Source organism: Megalobrama amblycephala, linkage group LG15 (assembly GCF_018812025.1).
Source record: "Megalobrama amblycephala isolate DHTTF-2021 linkage group LG15, ASM1881202v1, whole genome shotgun sequence".
In the NCBI taxonomy this organism is placed as follows: Eukaryota; Metazoa; Chordata; class Actinopteri; order Cypriniformes; family Xenocyprididae; genus Megalobrama; species Megalobrama amblycephala.
The window spans coordinates 19,290,025-19,310,923 of NC_063058.1; the positions used below are offsets into that span (position 1 = coordinate 19,290,025).

A 20,899-nucleotide genomic window follows, 5' to 3' on the forward strand; every position below is an offset into this window, starting at 1 on the left:
CGGCCCGACTAACTTCCAAACAGTATATTTGAAAAAAATGGATACCCCACCTTTAAAGGTGCCCTAGATTCAAAAATTGAATTTACCTTGGCATAGTTGAATAACAAGAGTTGCAGTACATGGAAATGACATACAGTGAGTCTCAAACTCCATTGTTTCCTCCTTCCTTGTGTAAATCTCATTTGTTTAAAAGACCTCCGAAAAACAGGCGAATCTCAACATAACACCAACTGTTATGTAACAGTCGGGATCATTAATATGTATGACCCCAATATTTGCATATGCCAGCTCATGATCAAGGCATTACACAAGGGCAGCCAGTATTAACGTCTGGATCTGTGCACAGCTGAATCATCAGACTAGGTAAGCAAGCAAGAACAATAGCGAAAAATGGCAGATGGAGCAATAATAACTGACATGATCCATGATAACATGATATTTTTAGTGATATTTGTAAATTGTCTTTCTAAATGTTTCGTTAGCATTTGGTTGCTAATGTACTGTTAAATGTGGTTAAAGTTACCATCGTTTCTTACTATATTCACGGAGACGAGAGCCATCGCTATTTTCATTTTTAAACACTTGCAGTCTGTATAATTCATAAACACAACTTCATTCTTTATAAATCTCTCCAACAGTGTGTAATGTTAGCTTTAGCCATGGAGCATAGCCTCAAACTCAGAATCAAATGTAAACATCCAAATAAATACTATACTTACATGATCTGACGCATACATGCAGCATGCATGACGAACATCTTGTAAAGATTCATTTGAGGGTTATATTTGTTGTGTGAACTTTGTAAATGCGCTGTAATATAGTTGAGAGCTCGGGGGCAGGGAGCGCGTGATTTAAAGGAGCCGCAGCATGAATCGGTGCATAGTTAATGATGCCCCAAAAAGGCAGTTAAAAAAATTAATTAAAAAAAAATCTATGGGGTATTTTGAGCTGAAACTTCACAGACACATTCAGGGGACACCTTTAGACTTATATTACATCTTGTAAAAACTGGTTCTAGGGCACCTTTAAAACCTTTTTGGGGGGTGAAAATACTGACGAGCCTAAGACTTTTGCACAGTACAGTGTGTGTGTGTGTGTGTGTATATGTATATATGTATATATATATATATATATATATATATATATATATATATATATATATATATATATATATATATATATATATATATATATATATATATATATATATATATATATATATATATATATATATATATATATAATATGCATCCCATTTATCATTTATTTAAACTTCTTCATCCATTTGCAAACAGATTTTATTTTTAAACTTTAAAAAAAAAATTATATGTAATGTATATAATTTTGTCTATTCAAGTTTCTTCAGACTTTCAGGAGTTTTTAAATTAATTTTAATAAATATTTTTTTGAAAATAATGTCTTTTTGTTCACAAGCAAAACGCCACTATTATGTATACATTAGGTGTCTGTTTAAAACATTTTGTCTGTGTGTGTTTGCCTTTCTGCAGTATTTCAGCCACAATGTTGACTTGTCGGACACCACCTCAGCCATCACCGTCCCAACGCAAGGTACAGCTGCACATTGATGGAGTAATTCGTGAAGCTCCTGTCAGCTACACCTACAACAAGGACCCACACATCTCCAGCGTCCAGCCCAAGAATTCCTTCATCAGGTCAGCCCCGCAGCCAACATTTAGCTGCTTGAAGTTGGGGTTCAACTGGAAGAGTGCCTAAATGTGCATTTAACAACAAGGTTTTTCTGTTTTGTACGTGTGTCCACAGTGGAGGAAGCACAGTGACCGTGAATGGTTTCTACCTCCACTCAGCTCTTCAACCTCAGATGGTTCTCACTGCCGCCACAGAGGGCAAACTCTTCCAAGTGGTGAGTGTACACAGCCCACACAGAGTGCCGAGACATCAAATACCTCTCCTCCCGTGTCACAGGCATGTTAGTATCATTAACCCCACTGAACAGAGAAGCAGATCTGCTGATCTGAGAAATAAAGGAAGCAATGTTTCAGAACTACACTCATGAAGAGGAAATGGAAAAATCACACACTTAATAAATAATGTTCTTAATAAATATGCATGTCATTTTTTTCCCCTATCCAAATTTCTTAATTCATTTTTGGAAACATTTCAACTTTTTTCCCTCTAATTTCTAGAGTTTTCTAGAGTTTCTTTTAATAATTATACATGTCTCATTTTTCACTTATCCAAGTTTCTTCATCCATTTGGAAACACTTCAAAGTTTTTAAATTAATTTAATTTAAATGTATTAAAAATAATAATAATATTTTTTTTTTATATGTAATGTGTCTAATTTTTTGTCTATTCAAGTTTCTTCAACCATTTGGAAACACTTTCACATCTCATCTCCTGAGAGCTGTTGTTGACCTGAACTGCTCCTTTCTCAATGGGACCAGACAAATACTCATTTACACACAGTTTCCGCTTATCTGATTTCTCCGGGGGTGGAGTGTGGTCGTGCAGTGGAACAGTGCATGCGAACAAAGCTATCTAATCTTAAGCATACAAGTCTTGTTATAGTCCAAGACAGGACTCATACCCACACACGTCTTCATTCTGATTGTGTCTCTTCATTTCCATTCACACTTAAAATTTCCCTCCTCAAAACATCAGGGTACTTACGGTAATCATCTCACTCATTTATCTCAAATCAAAGATACTGTACTTAATGCCAAGTGGCTTTTTAAAAAACACGTCGATGATTTTGAGCTCATTTGAAAGAGGAATATTTCTGCCTTTTGTTCTGCCTCATCTAGAACACAAAATGAGCAGAGACGGCATGAAATGCAGGCTATACTTCCAAATGATTTAAGATGGCTCCGCAGCTGTCAGCCTGTAAATTCTTCTCTATAAACAATGGGGGTCAGGACAATATTCTTTTCCTAATTTGTGAAGCACAAGAGGTTTATTGTTTTTTTTTTTTTTTTTCCTTCCCCTCACTTTTATTGGGGTGCATTGTGGTCGAACTCTTCCTGTCTTCGTCAGCTTTTTTTTCTGAATCACACTGACTACAACTGTGTAACTCGAGTTGAGCTGTCATCTGTTACGCTGAGGTTCGATCAACGATGGCCGAAACAGAAACGCGGTCAGTAGCTCAGGTTTCTTGTGGGCTGCATTCACCATCTAGCTGCTGACAGGCCTAAAATGAAAGAAAAGCGGACACTGATCTTGATTTCTTGAGGACACTGCAAATCCCTCCATCAGTTGCATTTTAGTTCCTCTTGCAATCGGAAAAGCTCTGTGGGCCAAATGAAAAAGCTTAAAGAACCAAGGCAAATTGTGGTGGCTCAGGAAAAATGGAAGAAATCTCAAGAGCGTTCATGAATATCTACTTCTGAGATCTCTGCTTAATCCGGGGATCAGCCAATCTCGCCTTTCCCACCAGCATGAAAAGCATTTTTCACAGGCTGCAGCATGTCGCTGGCGATTGGCACTGTCCACGTTCAGGAGCAAACCTGAGAGGGTTTTATTTGTTTTTGGGGTATGGCATCTTATTATTCTTGTTTCTAACCAAGGGTCATGTTCAAGTTTTGCTTTGCAAATAGGAAGTGAGGGGTGTTAACAGGACTCTAACATGCTCCAGACACCACAGTGGGGTTTCTAGCAAGAACAACACCTGTTTTTGGGATTCAGAGGGGGTCATTTTCATACCAGACTCCTCTCTATAACATACCAAAATCTGGCTTTCTCATCTCAGTATGTTCTTGCTGACACCTTACTCCATTTTGCCTCATGATATCCAAAGTCTCAAAAAGTTCCTGTTCCGTCCTTATATTTCCCCCCTTTGAAACAGGGTTCCCTCTGGACTTTAAAGGATTAGTTCACTTCAAAATTCAAATTTCCTGATAATTTACTCGCGCTTATGTCATCCAAGATGTTTATGTCTTTCTTTCTTCAGTCGAAAAGAAATTAAGGTTCTTGAGGAAAACATTCCAGTATATTTCTCTATATAGTGGACTTCACCGGGATACAATGCGTTGCAGTTTCAATGCAGCTTCAAAGGGCTCTACACAATCCCAGTTGAGGAATAAGGGTCTTATCTAGTGAAACAATCGCTCATTTTCTAAAAAAAAGTAAAAAATTATATACTTTTAACCACAAATGCTCGTCTTGCACTGCTCTGCGATGCACCACGCATTACGTAATCACGCAGGAAAGGTCAAAGCTCAGCTGGGATCCTGTAGAGCCCTTTGAAGCTGCACTGAAACTGCAATTTGGACCTTCAACCCTTTGGTAGCCATTGAAGTCCACTATATGGAGAAAAATCCTTGAATGTTTTCCTCAAAAACCTTCATTTCTTTTCGACTGAAGAAAGAAAGACATGAACATCTTGGATGACATGGGGGTGAGTACAGTAAATTATCAGGAAATTTTTATTCTGAAGTGAACTAATCCTTTAAGAAGTCTTAAATTCAGTTTGATCAAATTTAAGGCCAAAAAAAGTCTTAAATCCTAATTATTTTAAGATATCTAGAGTTTAGTCTCAAACAGGAATCACAATGTGATTATTAAACTTCAAATATCTTTGATTGAATGAAATAAATGTGAGTGCTGTACGTTTAAAGTCAAAACACAGCACTGTTTATGCCAAGGTATTGCTTATGATCTACCGTTGATGAATTTTGACATGTTTACGTTATGGTTTTTGTATTGTAATATGTTATAGATGGTTGTAAAAGAGAATGTTTTATCTCCCTTCTCTTTTTGAACGAGCATCTGGAAGTAGGAATATCCTGCATTAATGCATAAAATCTTTTTTTCTGGTTATTATTGGTATTATTTTGATGACTCAAACTGTATCTGGCTTTTAATTCAATGTAAACTCTTATGGCTTCTCTCTAGGCCACACTGTTACAGAAAGGAAAGACTAAGACCTTTAAATTAAGTATATAGATTTTACTAGTATTAGCACAATAATCTGTTTATTGCCTTCCTTTAAAGGGTTAGTTCACCCAAAAATGAAATTTCTGTCATTAATTACTCACCCTCATGTCTTTCCAAACCTGCAAGACCTTCGTTTGTCTTCAGAACACAAATTAAAATATTTTTGATGAAATCCAAGAGGTATCTGAACCATAGGCACATAGGCAGCAACATCATTGCACTTTTCAAAGTCCAGAAAGGTAGTAAAGACATTGTTAAAATAGTTGACGTGACTGCAGTGGTTCAACCTTAATGTTATGAAGCGACTTTTTGAAGAATACTTTTTGTGCACAAAACTCCTGTGCTGTTCACATTGTTGATACATTGCAGTGCTTCCAGGTTTTTACGTTGCTACCTTTCTGGGCCTTGAAAAGTGCAGAGACGTTGCTAGCTTTGTGTGGTTCAGATACCTTTCGGATTTCATTGAAAATATCTTGTGTTCCGAAAATGAACGAAGGTCTTATGAGTGTGGAACGACATGAGGGTGACTAATTAATGACAGAAATTTCATTTTTGGGTGAACTAACCCTTTAAACACAGGATCGTATCCGCAACCTCTAGTTCATTTGTATTCATATATTAGTATACATCGAAATCACATTGAAAGGAGCCATCAAAGAGTTGAAATACCTATATGATAACTTTCCATGAACATCCTGCAATAAAACATAACTCTAACTGACAGCGCGTATCTATCTATTCCCCAAACACCAATTTGAAATGTTTTCAGTGTCTCCCATCATCCTTTGGCTGCTTTCTTTAGCAGCTGTTATCCAACCCCCCTAAGCCCTTTGAGATACTCGATCCATTCTAAACAATTAAACGTTGTGTTTGTCGAGCAGCACACCAAGCCAAACTTCTTTACAAGTATTTGACTAGTCTCAGCGGATGAGTCTTCAGATCTCTAAATATGCAAAGAGTTGCTATTCAAATACACAAAATGTGTGTTAATTTGCAAAGACTTTTTCATACTTCGCTCCCTTCAGTGATAATGATTAGGAATGTGTAGATCTGTATTTTTGATTTCCAACTGAGATATATTGCTCAACAGAGAGCATGGGCAAAGGAAAGTAAAGCACACTGACAAGACAAATATATAGTGTGTAATAGCAATCAGTTATTTTGTTGAGGTATTTATCTTCATCCATTATCTCTAAATTTGTTTCTGAGTATATGATCCTTATGTGAACTCCCAGCCTTTATTGCCTTTTTGGCAATATAAAATATCAATGCCTTTTTCAGTTGTGCTCAGAATTATTGGCACCCTTGGTAAATATGATCAAAGATGACTATAAAAATAAATCTGCATTGTTTATCCTTTTGATCTTTAATTCATAAAATTAGCAAAAATCTAACCTTTCATTGAAGGAAAGATTTTATGAAATAAATGTTTTTCTCCAACACACGTTGGCCACAATTATTGGCACCCCTAGAATTTTTTATTAGTAAAATATCTCTGAAATATATTCCCATTCATATTTAAAAAATTTTAGCAAACCAGTGAGATCATGAACATGAAATTGTCCAGCCATGACTTCCTGTTCCACAGGAGTATAAACATGAGGAAACACAAAGGCCAAATAATAATTCATCACAATGAGTAAAACCAAATAATATAGTTCTGATGAGCAGCAAAAGATTGACGAGCTTCACAAAATAGAAAGTGGCTGTAAGAAAATAGCTAAAGCATTGAAAATCTCCATTTCCACTATCAGGGCAATAATTAAGAAGTTCCAATTAACTAAAGATGTTACAAATCTTCCTGGAAGAGGACGTGTGTCTAAATCGTAGTAATGCATGGTGAGGAGGAGAGTTTGAGTGGCCAAAGACTCTCCAAGGATCACAGCTGGAGAATTGCAGAGATTAGTTGAGTTTTGAGTCTCAGAAAGCCTAAAAAATTATCAAACAACAACACCTACATCCCCACAAGTTGTTCGGGAGGGTTTCAAGAAAAATCCTCTGCTCTCATCCAGAAACAATCTCCAGCATATTCAGTTGGCAGACAAGACTGGAACTTCAAACGGGACCGGCTTCTGTGGTCAAATGAAACTAAAAAAATAGCTTTTTGGCAGCAAACCCACCAGATGGGTTTGGCGCACACATGGATAAAATGTGCCCCATGCCCGCAGTTAAATATACTGCTGGATCTTTAATGTTGTGGGCCTATTTTTCTGCTGGAGGTCCTGGACATCTTGTTCAGATACATGTATCATGGATTCTATCAAAAACCAACAGATAAAAAATAAAATCCTGACCGCTTCTGCTAGAAATCCAATAAGGGGCCGTGATTGGATCTTCCATCAGGACAATGATCCAAAACAAACATCAAAACCAACACAAAAATTTCTCACTGAGTACAAAATGAAGCTTCTGCAATGGCCATCCCAGTCCCCTGACCTGAACCTTAAAGAAAATGAGTGAAGTGAACTGAAGAGAAGAAGCACCAGCATGGAGCTGGATTCTGAAGGATCTGGAGAGATTCTGTATGAAGGAATGGTCTCTGATCTCTTGTCAGGTGTTCTCCAAACTCATCAGGCATTATAGGTGAAGACTCAGAGCTGTTATCTTGGCAAAAGGAGGTTGCAAAAAGTATGTGCCAATAGTTGTGGCCAATGTGTTTTGGAGAAAAACATTTATTTCATAATGTGATTTTTTTTTTTTTTTTTTTTTTTTTTTTTTTTTTGCCACTTTCAATTCTTTTCCTTCAATGAAAGGTTAGATTTTTGCTAATTTTGTGAATTAAAGATCAAAAGGATAAACAATGCAGATTTATTTTTACAGTCATCTTTGATAATATTTTCCAAGGGTGCCAATAATTCTGACCACAACTGTATGTGATTAAAAATATTTACTGTGACCTAAACCGAAGTGGACATTTGACTCTAAAACGACACTTCTGTGAAGTGAGAATTTCTTTGTTTTTAGACTCTAGAGCGTTGTTGACCTGCCAAGTGTGCAGAGGGAGTCACAGGTTTGCTGGATGGAAGTCTTGGAGCAAAGACGACTCAAATGCCTTATGTTCATAAATAATGGCATTGAAGATTTTGAGCGTGTCTCTTGCTCTAGGGTTATGCTTTACGATGTGGAACGTTCACATGAGGACAGCTAATTAAATGGCGGTGACGTGCAAATAACAGGCATACTGTAAAAATGGCAGTTGTGGTGTTGTAATGTGGAATGAAAATGGTGTGTGGCAAGACCTGGCAGGGCTGGAGACACAGCTGGCATGTGAAGCTTTTGAGTTGTAACTCATGCATAATTACTTTGAAACAGATCTTCAATCTCACAAAGGCTCCTTGTCCACTGCCCTTAAAGTTTGCGATGCATGCTATGCAAACTGATGTGTCTCACATCTGGTTTAAAAAGGGTATATACTGTACATTACTGTTCAAAGATTTGGGGTCAGTAAGATTTTATTTACTTTTATTCAGCAAGGGTGCATTAAATTGATCAAAAGTGACATTTGTAATGTTACAAAAGATTTCTGTTTCAAATAAATACTGTTCTTTTGAACTTTCCTGGTGAATCTTAAAAAAAAAAATCACAAAAATGTTAAGCTGCACAACTGTTTTCAACATCGATGATAATAAGAAATGTTTCTTGAGCAGCAAATCAGCATATTAGAATGATTTCTGAAGGATCATGTGACACTGAAGACTGGAGTAAATTCAACTTTGCCATCACAGCAATAATAAATGACATTTTTAAATATATTAGAATAGAAAAGAGTTATTTTAATATATAATAGTTCAATGCTTTCACTGAAACACAGAATATGCAAGATATGTTTGCGGTTTGAATGTTTTCTAGAAAGCCTCTGAAGTCTGGACTTAAATATGCTCAATCATCAACCTGACCCTTGAGAAAACTTGGCCCCTGGTTAAACGCTAAACGCCTTGTATGAATCTTATATATAAAGGTGCTTTACTCCAAAACAAACAAAAGATAAAGTGAATTGGCCGCACAAAAGAATGTAACATGCCTCAGCATTGACTTGGCACAATTATAATGACAGAGATGGCTAATATTTGTGTTTGTCTTTTTCTCTATGCCTAGACCTGCAGTCATGATGAGGATAAGAGCAATATCCTTTGTATCACACCCTCCCTGAAAGACCTCAGTGTTCAACCTCCAGTTGCCACGAAAATGACCTTTGTGTTAGATGGTTACTCCACTGATCAGTATGACCTACTATATGTGGAAGATCCTAAGTTCGAGGAGTTTCAGTTGCCCACCCTTACACCGAGAGGCAACAAGATCATTCTGGAGATTAAGGTAAGTGCGATGCTCTGCACTGGAGGAAGGTAGTTTGGTACGTGATCTCAGACAAACACACATACTCAGAGCAATTCACATTGCTCATTGAGTTAGAAGGAAACAATACTGAAACAAAACAGGAAGTTTAGTTCGTTTCCCATTGCGCACCTCCATCTTTCACATTGTTCTCGTTCCCTGAAGGTTACAGCCTCTGACACATTGATGGTGAGATCCTTTTGCCCTGGTGAGGGTAGTCTGGTGGAAAAAAACCAGCATTTTTAACAATGAAATATAAGAGTAGACTCTTTTTTTTTTTTTTTTTTTTTCCAAAACCGCCACTCAATAGTCAAACGCAGCTGTTGTGAAGGGGAGGGGGAGGGAGGTCGCGTGAGATTCTACTTTTTCTTCCCATGCGAGACCTCGGCATCAAATCCCTCCATACCCCTCTCGGGACAAAGATACACACACACACAGACACACTAAACGTTGTGTACCGCTCGGGCTCATTTAAAGCCACTATATATTCAATAATGGGCACAACAGCAGGCTCAGTTTAGCTTAATTGTCATTAAACTGCCCTATCACTCAGATCATGCACTTTCATTCCCATGCAGTCTGTTTGTTTAGATTTTGCAGCTTGATACTTAAGGCCTTCTTTAGGGAAATAAAATTGCACTTGGCAGCACTGCTGATGCTCGAGGGGTTTATCAAAATGTCAGAGATTGTGAGTGTTACTGGTGCCAATGGAGATTTTGCCTGGATGTTTTTCTCTTTAAGTGGTAATTTTAGGTAACTTGTATTTATTTTAATTATGTTTAAATTTACATTTTGAATGATATAAAATCATATTATTTAATGAAAAAGAATTGTTTATACACACACACACACACACACACACACACTTTTTATGTTTTATTTATTTCTTTTTCATTTAAATAAAATTATATTTTTTGAAAAAAGAAAGAAAAATATATAAATACATAAGCAAATATTATTTTTTATTGCTACACAAAAATTATATACAGCCTTGTTTGACAGGTATTACAGAACATAAAACAATACTACACAGGAAAGAAAAAGAAAAAACATTGCAAATATAGGGCAAATAGTTCAAACAGGTTCAATAGCCTGTTGAGTTTTTCCCATGGTTGATTGATCAAGGTGAGAAGAATGAAAAAATGAATAATTATAATAATAATAATAATAATAAATAAATAGGTGTGTGTGTGTGTGTGTGTGTGTGTGTGTGTGTGTGTATGTATGTGTGTGTATATATAATATATATTAAGCCTTTCCACTGCAGATATTCACGTGCTAGAACACGCAAAAGGGAATTCGTTACTCACACGCTATGTGGGAAGTTCAACATCCGAAACATCTGAAGCACGCTCCCTGAAAACTGTGTGTCAGACAGTGCGCAAATAAAGCTGAGCTCTCATTCATGCCTTCCTGTGCTTGAACGGACAAATTCACACAAAAATGATGTCAAAAAATTTCAGCGAGTATTGGTTATGTCTTCAGTTGACAAAGAAAACGCATTATCCGTGCGTGCATTCGGTCTTAAAGTGACAGCATCCTAATAATCCTGCTGCTGTCTGCATTTTTAATGTCAAACAAACAACAAAGGGGAAAAAAATCACTCACTGCTCTTGAACTTTAAAAAGGATACAAACTCTATGCAGTGTTATTGATTTGATTAGCCTACTTTATTAAATGTCTGTACCTGAAAACTACTGCCTGAAAAGTTCATTTCATTTGTATCTTTGTTGTTTGTATTTATTTTTGCTATTACTTGCAATTTTTTTTATTATTATTATTACTGTCTTTTTACTTGTCTAAAAGTGTAGGCTATTCAAATTATATTAGTTAAGTTAGTAGTTTTAGCTGTGGTATCGAAATTGGAATAAATTTAATTACATTTTTTTATGTATATCTCACAATGCATGTAGTTATACTTAATCATTAACTTAAAAAAATCGGTCCCACTTTATATTAAGTGGCCTTAACTACTATGTACTTACATCGAAAAATAAGTACAATGTACTTACTGGGTTCATATTGAATTGCAAAACACTTGTGCTACTATTGAGGTGGGATATGTGTAAGGTTAGGGAAAGCTTTGGTGGTATGTGTAGGTTTAAGGGTAGGGGTAAGGTGTAAGGGATGGGTCAACAGTGTTTAGAAATTAATTACAGATGTAATTACATGCAGGTGTTTTTAAATTATAAGTACAATGTAAAAACATGTATGTACACAATAAGTGCATTGTATCAAATTATTAATTTAAATGTAAGTACATAGTAGTTAAGGCCACTTAATATAAAGTGGGACCAAAAAAACAACATTTTTAAGTTGTGATCATTTGCTTTTTGTGAATGGCCTAATCTCCCCTAGGGCGCTGGGTCTTACTTGTAAGTGTATGTGCGTTTGTTCGCATTGGATCTCAGGCTGGCCGGTGCTGTATGGTAACAGGTGCAGTAGTGGAGTGTGTCCAATCTGTAAAGCCCAGGCTGTCATGTGAGGAATGTGATCGCTGTCTTTATTGCCTTCTGCTCTGCTCCATACACCAGAGCTGGCTGGGTTTAGAGGGGTAGACGCTGCACAATCTATACGCCCCATATACACACTCAGTCATGGGGCAATTTAAAGACAGGCACCTTTCTGCTTCTCTCATTCTCTCTCATTTCCCCTGCAGGTCCCCCCTGTGAATCAGGAGGCGGTGAATAACGGCGAGGTGCTGAGAGTTTCAAACCGGACCTGTGAGAGCGTCACTTTGGTGGGCAACACGCTCGAATGCACCGTACCCATGGAGCTCCAGAAAGCTGCCAAAGAGCTGGAGGTGGAGGTACAAAACTCTTTCATTCTCTTCTCCACTTCAGACCACTCCAGTCTAGACGGTCCCCATAAGAGCCACTCGTCAGCCAGCCAGCTCTGCCCTGCTTGTTCAAGAAGCCTCTCAAAGTACCAAACATGAGCTATTTCTGATCTCAACAGAGGCTTCTGGGTTGCTAAATCATGATAGTTTCCAGATTAGCACCTGAACGCATATCCCTCCTGGATATGAGGATTAGTATCAATGATTCATTTCCACAAAGGTGTTCATATTGTAATTTTTATATATATCAGGTTCCACCTGATAAGACGCCTTACTTGTATTTCCTTTTTGGTCACCATTAGCTCAACAAGAGCTAATAAAAAACGTTTCAGGCCCCGATTCTGGCCCCAGACAGTCTGATATGATTGGTGCAAAGATCAAGGAAACGTTGGCCTCAGCATAAAGTGCTTATCTGTCGGGGAGAGACGGACAGCGTGCGTGTGACACGATGCTCTAATCTGACCCCATCACAATATGGCGCGGTAAAACTCATCTCATCCCAAACTCAATAACACTGCACCACATAAGAGACGCACTATCTCTGATCCAATTTCCCCTCCTGCCTGCAGTGGATGTGTGCGTTTCATTTTGCCATGCTGCTTTATGACCAGTGAAGCCCTCTCTTTGAGTGTAAACGCTCCCTGAGGATGTTTCTAGATGGATTGTTGTGATGTTGGAGATTCAAATGTAAACACTTCGCGGCATATGAAATCTGAAGCAAATGTGCCACAGATGTGATGGCATGGATGTTCCCTGGTTATATTTGCTAGACTTTTTTTTTTATCTGTAATAATATTTGCTTCTACTTTTGGGCTAAATGTTTTGCTAGTTAATCAGATTCTGCTCTAAAAAAAAATTATTTTGTATAATAAAATATTTTATTTAAAATATTTATCTTTATGATATAGATTAAAAATAATAATAACCAATTTAATTACAAAATGATGTGCTAATATCTATATGGTCACTAATATTTACTGACAATAACATGAAGTAATTTGTGTATCCATTGTAGTGGAAACAGGCCACATCATCTGTGATCCTAGGTCGTGTGGTCTTGGCTCAAGACCAGGATTACGGGATACTGATAACAGGAGGAGTGTGTGTGTCCATCCTTCTACTGCTCCTGATCGGAGTCTTTGTTTGGATCAAGAGGAAGAAGCATATTGATGGTATGTGACTGTTTTCATTTATAAGCTTCTAGCTGTTTTTGATGCCTCCTGTGGCTTTTGAAGATAAATGTGCAGCACTTTACACGCAAATGTTCTACATCATTTGCATAACTAAAGAGCAGTTACATCTGTCAAAAGTAATGCAAATATCACCTTTTATATCCCGAATGGAAAACTTTATTATTCAAAACAGCGCATAAAAAAAATCATTATTAATCTGTATTTTTCAGACAAAAATATCAAGATAAAAGAAGGTAAATTTACTTGACGCAGGTTGAATCTTGGAGAAAGTTTATATAAAATTTCTTGCAGAAATCTAGGGTTTATGATTATTCTGTTGTTATTAAAATGTTATTCTCTGAAAACGTGTTTTAATATTTTATGCAGTTCTGTTTCTCAAGTTATTTTGTTTTAAGGATGTTTAGATATTTTTACTGGAAAACAAGGAAAAAATACAGATTAACAAAATGATTTTTTTGCAGTAATAGCATAGCTCGCTTTTCATTCAGAAGTCAGTTTAGCAACCACCACTGATTCCTATGGAAGCTTGTTTCTGCCACTAAATAAAAAAATAAAAAAGGGAATTACGACTTTTTATCTCACAATTTTGACTTTTTTCTCAGAATTCCATTATATATACTTGTAATTGCGAGTTACAATGTCGCAATTGTGAGTTATAAAGTCAATATTGTGAGTTATAAAGTCAGTATTGTGAGTTATAAAGTCAGAATTGTGAGTTATAAAGTCAGAATTGTGAGTTATAAAGTCGCAATTGCGAGTTATAAAGTCAATATTGTGAGTTATAAAGTCAGTATTGTGAGTTATAAAGTCAATATTGTGAGTTATAAAGTCAGTATTGTGAGTTATAAAGTCAGTATTGTGAGTTATAAAGTCAGAATTGTGAGTTATAAAGTCAGAATTGTGAGTTATAAAGTCAGTATTGTGAGTTATAAAGTCAGAATTGTGAGTTATAAAGTCAGTATTGTGAGTTATAAAGTCAGAATTGTGAGTTATAAAGTCGCAATTGCGAGTTATAAAGTCAATATTGTGAGTTATAAAGTCAGTATTGTGAGTTATAAAGTCAGAATTGTGAGTTATAAAGTCAGAATTGTGAGTTATAAAGTCAGTATTGTGAGTTATAAAGTCAGTATTGTGAGTTATAAAGTCAGAATTGTGAGTTATAAAGTCAGAATTGTGAGTTATAAAGTCAGAATTGTGAGTTATAAAGTCAATATTGTGAGTTATAAAGTCAGTATTGTGAGTTATAAAGTCAGAATTGTGAGTTATAAAGTCAGTATTGTGAGTTATAAAGTCAGAATTGTGAGTTATAAAGTCAGTATTGTGAGTTATAAAGTCAGAATTGTGAGTTATAAAGTCAGTATTGTGAGTTATAAAGTCAGAATTGTGAGTTATAAAGTCAGTATTGTGAGTTATAAAGTCAGTATTGTGAGTTATAAAGTCAGTATTGTGAGTTATAAAGTCAGAATTGTGAGTTATAAAGTCAGAATTGTGAGTTATAAAGTCAGAATTGTGAGTTATAAAGTCAGAATTGTGAGTTATAAAGTCAGAATTGTGAGTTATAAAGTCAGAATTGTGAGTTATAAAGTCAGAATTGTGAGTTATAAAGTCAGTATTGTGAGTTATAAAGTCAGAATTGTGAGTTATAAAGTCAGTATTGTGAGTTATAAAGTCAGAATTGTGAGTTATAAAGTCAGTATTGTGAGTTATAAAGTCAGAATTGTGAGTTATAAAGTCAGTATTGTGAGTTATAAAGTCAGAATTGTGAGTTATAAAGTCAGTATTGTGAGTTATAAAGTCAGAATTGTGAGTTATAAAGTCAGTATTGTGAGTTATAAAGTCAGAATTGTGAGTTATAAAGTCAGAATTGTGAGTTATAAAGTCAGTATTGTGAGTTATAAAGTCAGAATTGTGAGTTATAAAGTCAGAATTGTGAGTTATAAAGTCAGAATTGTGAGTTATAAAGTCAGTATTGTGAGTTATAAAGTCAATATTGTGAGTTATAAAGTCAGAATTGTGAGTTATAAAGTCAGAATTGTGAGTTATAAAGTCAGAATTGTGAGTTATAAAGTCAGTATTGTGAGTTATAAAGTCAGTATTGTGAGTTATAAAGTCAGTATTGTGAGTTATAAGTCAGTATTGTGAGTTATAAAGTCAGAATTGTGAGTTATAAAGTCAGAATTGTGAGTTATAAAGTCAGTATTGTGAGTTATAAAGTCAGTATTGTGAGTTATAAAGTCAGAATTGTGAGTTATAAAGTCAGAATTGTGAGTTATAAAGTCAGTATTGTGAGTTATAAAGTCAGAATTGTGAGTTATAAAGTCAGTATTGTGAGTTATAAAGTCAGAATTGTGAGTTATAAAGTCAGAATTGTGAGTTATAAAGTCAGAATTTTGAGTTATAAAGTCAGAATTGTGAGTTATAAAGTCAGTATTGTGAGTTATAAAGTCAGAATTGTGAGTTATAAAGTCAGAATTGTGAGTTATAAAGTCAGAATTGTGAGTTATAAAGTCAGTATTGTGAGTTATAAAGTCAGTATTGTGAGTTATAAAGTCAGAATTGTGAGTTATAAAGTCAGAATTGTGAGTTATAAAGTCAGAATTTTGAGTTATAAAGTCAGAATTGTGAGAGATAAACTCACAATTGCAAGAAAAAAAATCAGATCAATTCTGACTTTATAACTCATAAAAAGTCGCAATTACTATTATTTTACAATTATCTAATACAATTGTTTTATTTAGTGTCGGAAACAAGCTTTCATAGATTCCAGCTGCTCTCATGAGCAGGGATGTTGAACTTGCTGATGGTTATTTGAAATGAACTGAATTTGTATGCTATGAGAGTGTGAGATGAAGGAAGAGAGTGGTTTCTGGGTTTGTTTGTGGGAGTTGACACTGCTGAAGTCAATGGTGGAGCGATCTGTCCCTTTTTTCTCTCACCTCTCCTTGCTCTCTCTCTCTCACCCTCTGTCTCTCTCTGGTTGTAGATTTAGCTAAGGCTATGGTTTGGTATGACGGCCGGGCTCACATTCCGCACTTGGACATGTTGGCAAACGCGAGGAGTGTCAGTCCGACTAATGAAATGGTCTCTCACGAGTCGGTGGACTATAGAACCACTTTGCTTGAGGGTATGTTCTCACGCTTCGCTGCCTCTCGCTCAAAACACACCGCTGGTGGAGGTTTGCCTTATCTGCTGATCTCAGACCAGCTGTGCTTTTTTTCTCTTCACGGCTCTGGATAGTGAAGACTGGTCTTAGATCAGCGCTGAAAGGCAACTTTTTTCCAGTTCTCCAAACACATACGCTTTCTGACCTTACCCTCTGCTCTCTCTGCTCTCTCTCTGAAGACATTACATGCTCCCTTGCTTTGCCTCTGCCTCCTTTTTTTGTCTGAAAAGACAAAAAAAAATCCCCTCTCATCTGTATAGCCGGGTTTAGAATTTCCTCAGCTCTTTGTAGTTGGTGTAATCACCCTGCCTCCCAGACTTTCCCTGCTTTGTTCAGGTGACCCCAGGCCTCTGCGAACAAGTCATTGACTTTTGACCTCTCGACCCCATTGCCTTGCAGACCAAAACTTGCCTCTGTCACAGACAGAGTCCTGCCGGCCTCATCTCTACGCACATGCCCATGTGGATCTGTCCCCAATGCTGGGGCCGATGGAAGGGGATCTGGCGTCTCCACTGTTGTCCTCTAATGCACCCATAGATCTGGGCAGCCTCCACCCTGAGCTGCTGAAGGAAGTGCAGCATGTGGTCATCGCCCGGGAGGATCTGCTCTTACATGTGAATGAGATCATCGGGAGAGGTGAGGGGACACAAATCGCCAGCTTGGAATTATAAGGTTCTATCTGCATTCTGAGCAGTTTTGAAATATTGAGCTTCAGAGTTTTTGCATTCCATTAGACTTTGTAGATAGAACCTTTTTGTTTTCTAAATTAAAAGTCCCCAAATGTACACAACTTTAAAAAATCACATAAATAAGTTGTCTCAGAATATGAATATGTGAATAACTCAATTTTGACAAAAATGTCAGATAGAACATTATATATCCAAGGGGACGAAATATTAGGGATTGTGAGAAAATGATGGTCATGACTGCTGTTGATATTAAAGATGTTGGGATTGGTAAGATTTTTTTTTTTTATGTTTTTGAAAGAAGTCATTTATTTGATCAAAAATACAGTAAAACAGTAATATTGTGAAATATTATTACAGTTTAAAATAACTGTGTTTGCATCTTAATACATTTTAAAATGTAATGTATTCCAGTAATGGCAAAACTGAGTTTACTCCAGTCTTCAGTGTCACATGTTCCTTCAGAAATCATTCTAATATGCTGATTTGCTGCTCAAGAAACATTTATTATTATTATCAATGATGAAAACGGTTGTGCTGCTTAATATTTTTATGGAAACAGTGATACTTTTTATTCAGGATTCTTTGAACAGAAAGTTCAACAGAGCAGCATTTATTTGAAACAGAAATCTTTTGTAACGTTATAAATGTTTTGGTAAATTTAATGCAACCTTGCTGTATTAATTTTTTTAAAAAGAATCTTAATGTCCCCAAACTGTAGTTTACTTTTACATCTTGGCAAGCACCACTATTACCATTGCTCATACTTCGGTTGGGGATTTGGAGTTAATTTATTCAAAAAATGATACATAAAATTACTTGAACACACCTGAATACTTTGATGAATTAAAATTAATTTTGATATTTTTAGGGGTATAAATTCAAAAATGTCAGCTGTCCTGATATCTAAATGAAGAAAAAAGCCTCATTAAAAAATGTAAGGTTTTCTTAAAACCAGGAAGACCTTTTTGAATAGTTTGGCATGATATTTATTATTATTGTTAATATTTCTTAGAAAATAAGCAGTGAAGCAGTTACAGTACAGTCCAAAAGTTTGGAACCACTAAGATTTTTAATGTTTTTATAAGAAGTTTCGTCTGCTCACCAAGGCTACATTTATTTAATTAAAAATACAGTAAAAAACAGTAATATTGTGAAATATTATTACAATTTAAAATAACTGTTTTCTATTTGAATATATTTCACAAAGTAATTTATTTCTGTGATGGCAAAGCTGAATTTTCAGCATCATTACTCCAGTCTTCAGTGTCACATGATCCTTCAGAAATCATTCTAATATGCTGATCTGCTGCTCAAGAAACATTTAATGTGTACAATTGTACAAAATATGTGTACAATATTTTTTTTCAGGATTATTTGATGAATAGAAAGTTCAAAAGAACAGTGTTTATCTGAAATCTAATCTTTTGTAACATTATAAATGTCTTTACTGCCACTTTTGATTGATTTAATGCATCCTTGCTGAATAAAAGTATTCATTTCTTTAATTTCTTTTCAAAAAAATACAAATAAAAATTCTTACTGACCCCAAACTTTTGAACGGTAGTGTATAATGCTACAGAAGCTTTGTATTTCAGATAAATGCTGTTCTTTTGAACTTTCTATTCATCAAGGAATCCTGAAAAAAAAAAAAGTACACAACTGTTTTGAAAATAATCTTACATTTTTATTGAGCAGCAAATCAGCATATTAGAATGATTTCTGAAGGATCATGTGACACTGAAGACTGGAGTAATGATGCTGAAAATTCAGCTTTGCATCACAGGAATAAATTACTTTGTCAAATATATTTAAATAGTCCACAGTTATTTTAAATTGTAATAATATTTCACAATATTACTGTTTTTTACTGTATTTTTAATTAAATAAATGTAGCCTTGGTGAGCAGACGAAACTTCTTTTAAAAACATTAAAAATCTTAGTGGTTCCAAACTTTTGGACTGTACTGTATTTTAAAAATATTTTTAAAAAAAAACGTTAATAAGTCATGGTGTGCAACCAAAATTCAGGGGGAAAAAGCTTAAAATAAGAAAAAATATCATGGAGAGAACAGCTGTATTTGTATAAAGGTCAGTAAGTCTCTCACATTTAGTCTATACACATTTTAAACTAGATATTTTTCCTTTTTCTTGGACACTCTTGTTTGTCATTGACTCAAAATTCTAGTTTGCACTGTTACTGTAACTTAAAAACACATTTGGCAATGAAGATTTGCGAAAAAGGTGCATTACAAGAAATCCGATAGCTTAAATGAGGGATTTAGCAGAGGGGAATCAGTTTCAGACGTGGTTAAAGTTAACAGGTTAAACTGTGACAATCAGCCCAGCAGGTTGGTCATTTGAACGTTAAATTGCCCGTCCTCTTATTGTACTACAGAAGTGGGGGTGTGAATGTGTGTATCATATTTACTGTGGCGCTCAGGTGAAAACCACTCTCCAGTTCTCCCCAAACCCCTGCACAATACTCCTAAAACCCATCACCCCTGTGGGAAAACCAAGCCCTGTGTGTGTGCGTGTCCCTATGTTTGTGCATGTGACACAAAACGATTTATAGAGCGAGAGGAAGAGGCCGTGCGTGCATGTGAGTATGTTGGGGTGCTCGGGGTGGCATGTGTGGTGATTTGTTCCCGTGTTAAATTCCAGGCTCATTGTTGGGCCGTCTCAGGGCTCCCTGCCGGTAATCTGACTCTGCTGCCATCTGGGAAGACGTGATAGCAGAGCTGGAGAGAGATTACAGCACTCCACGCTCTATTATTTCAACACAACACCCGACTCTCTCTTGCCCTCTGTTCTCCATGCCCTCATTAGAGAGAATACCCTGCCCAGACACTTGTAATTGGTTAATCTTTCAGTTATACACCACGCTGCCCTCCAGACAAGTTCATATTTCAACAGCGTTCTTACAGTCATTCTTTTATGTCTGTTTTGCAAAGTGTCACAATTATAGCTCATGCATTTAACAAAGCCTTAATTATTAAACTCATCGCACACTATTTGTGCTACAGAAATGCAGATTACATTTAGCCAATTAGTTGTAATGTTTTTGAATGGAAGTCAGTAACACTATAGACTTTTCCATAATAATGTACACTAGTACTACCATTCAAAGGCTCACCCAGACGGCCTGACGGGGGCGCTAGAGTGGTCAAAAGTACGAAATGGCTCATAACTCATAACCGTTAGTCGTAGGAATCCTTGGCTCAAGGTGGACAGATACATAAAAATTTTTGAAAAACCTACTTTTGCAAGCTAGTCTTTGGTTTTTGGCTCAATCAGAACCAAACCAGTGCAGCGAGATTTTTTCGGAGCCTGATTGTCAATAGTTATCAAAAAAAGTTGAAATTCCGATTCACAGTCACTTAGGGCCGCCAAAACGTTTGAGGTGAGTGGAACCACTTTTACTAAAATGGCTATAACTCGTGAACGGAATGAGATATTTTCACCAAACTCATGCCTTTGCGTTTTTCACGTGCGCATGGTAGACCTCCTCATTCTGAGCAACTTTGCCTCTAGGACCACCTCTGTCCATCAAATCGTTCTTTAAATATTGGAGATTATTTCAAAAACCAACTTTGGTGAACTAGTCAAGTCCTTTTTGGCTCAACCTCAACTGAACTGTTAAAAAGCTTTAAAAAACAAATATTTCCTATTGTAAATTGCCTGTATTGGCTGTAAATGGTCTTTTCCATGTATTATCAAGATGACTACAGGCTTGCTAACTAAAACAAAAAATCTTTTTAAGCATTCTTAAA

General features: G+C 36.1%; 1 protein-coding gene across 3 annotated transcripts in view; it reads left to right on the forward strand.

Moving 5' to 3' along the window:
• met (MET proto-oncogene, receptor tyrosine kinase) overlaps window positions 1-20,899 on the forward strand; it is a 65,715-nt gene that overhangs the window by 34,835 nt on the left and 9,981 nt on the right. For 2 of the 3 annotated variants that reach the window (XM_048157915.1, XM_048157914.1), the window contains exons 9-15: window positions 1,509-1,673; window positions 1,783-1,882; window positions 9,010-9,228; window positions 11,906-12,055; window positions 13,101-13,257; window positions 16,262-16,402; window positions 16,841-17,077. In XM_048157915.1, coding sequence (XP_048013872.1) covers window positions 1,509-1,673; window positions 1,783-1,882; window positions 9,010-9,228; window positions 11,906-12,055; window positions 13,101-13,257; window positions 16,262-16,402; window positions 16,841-17,077 — 1,169 coding nt within the window. The remainder of the gene's footprint in view (window positions 1-1,508; window positions 1,674-1,782; window positions 1,883-9,009; window positions 9,229-11,905; window positions 12,056-13,100; window positions 13,258-16,261; window positions 16,403-16,840; window positions 17,078-20,899) is intronic. The other variant, XM_048157916.1, reaches the window with a different exon arrangement.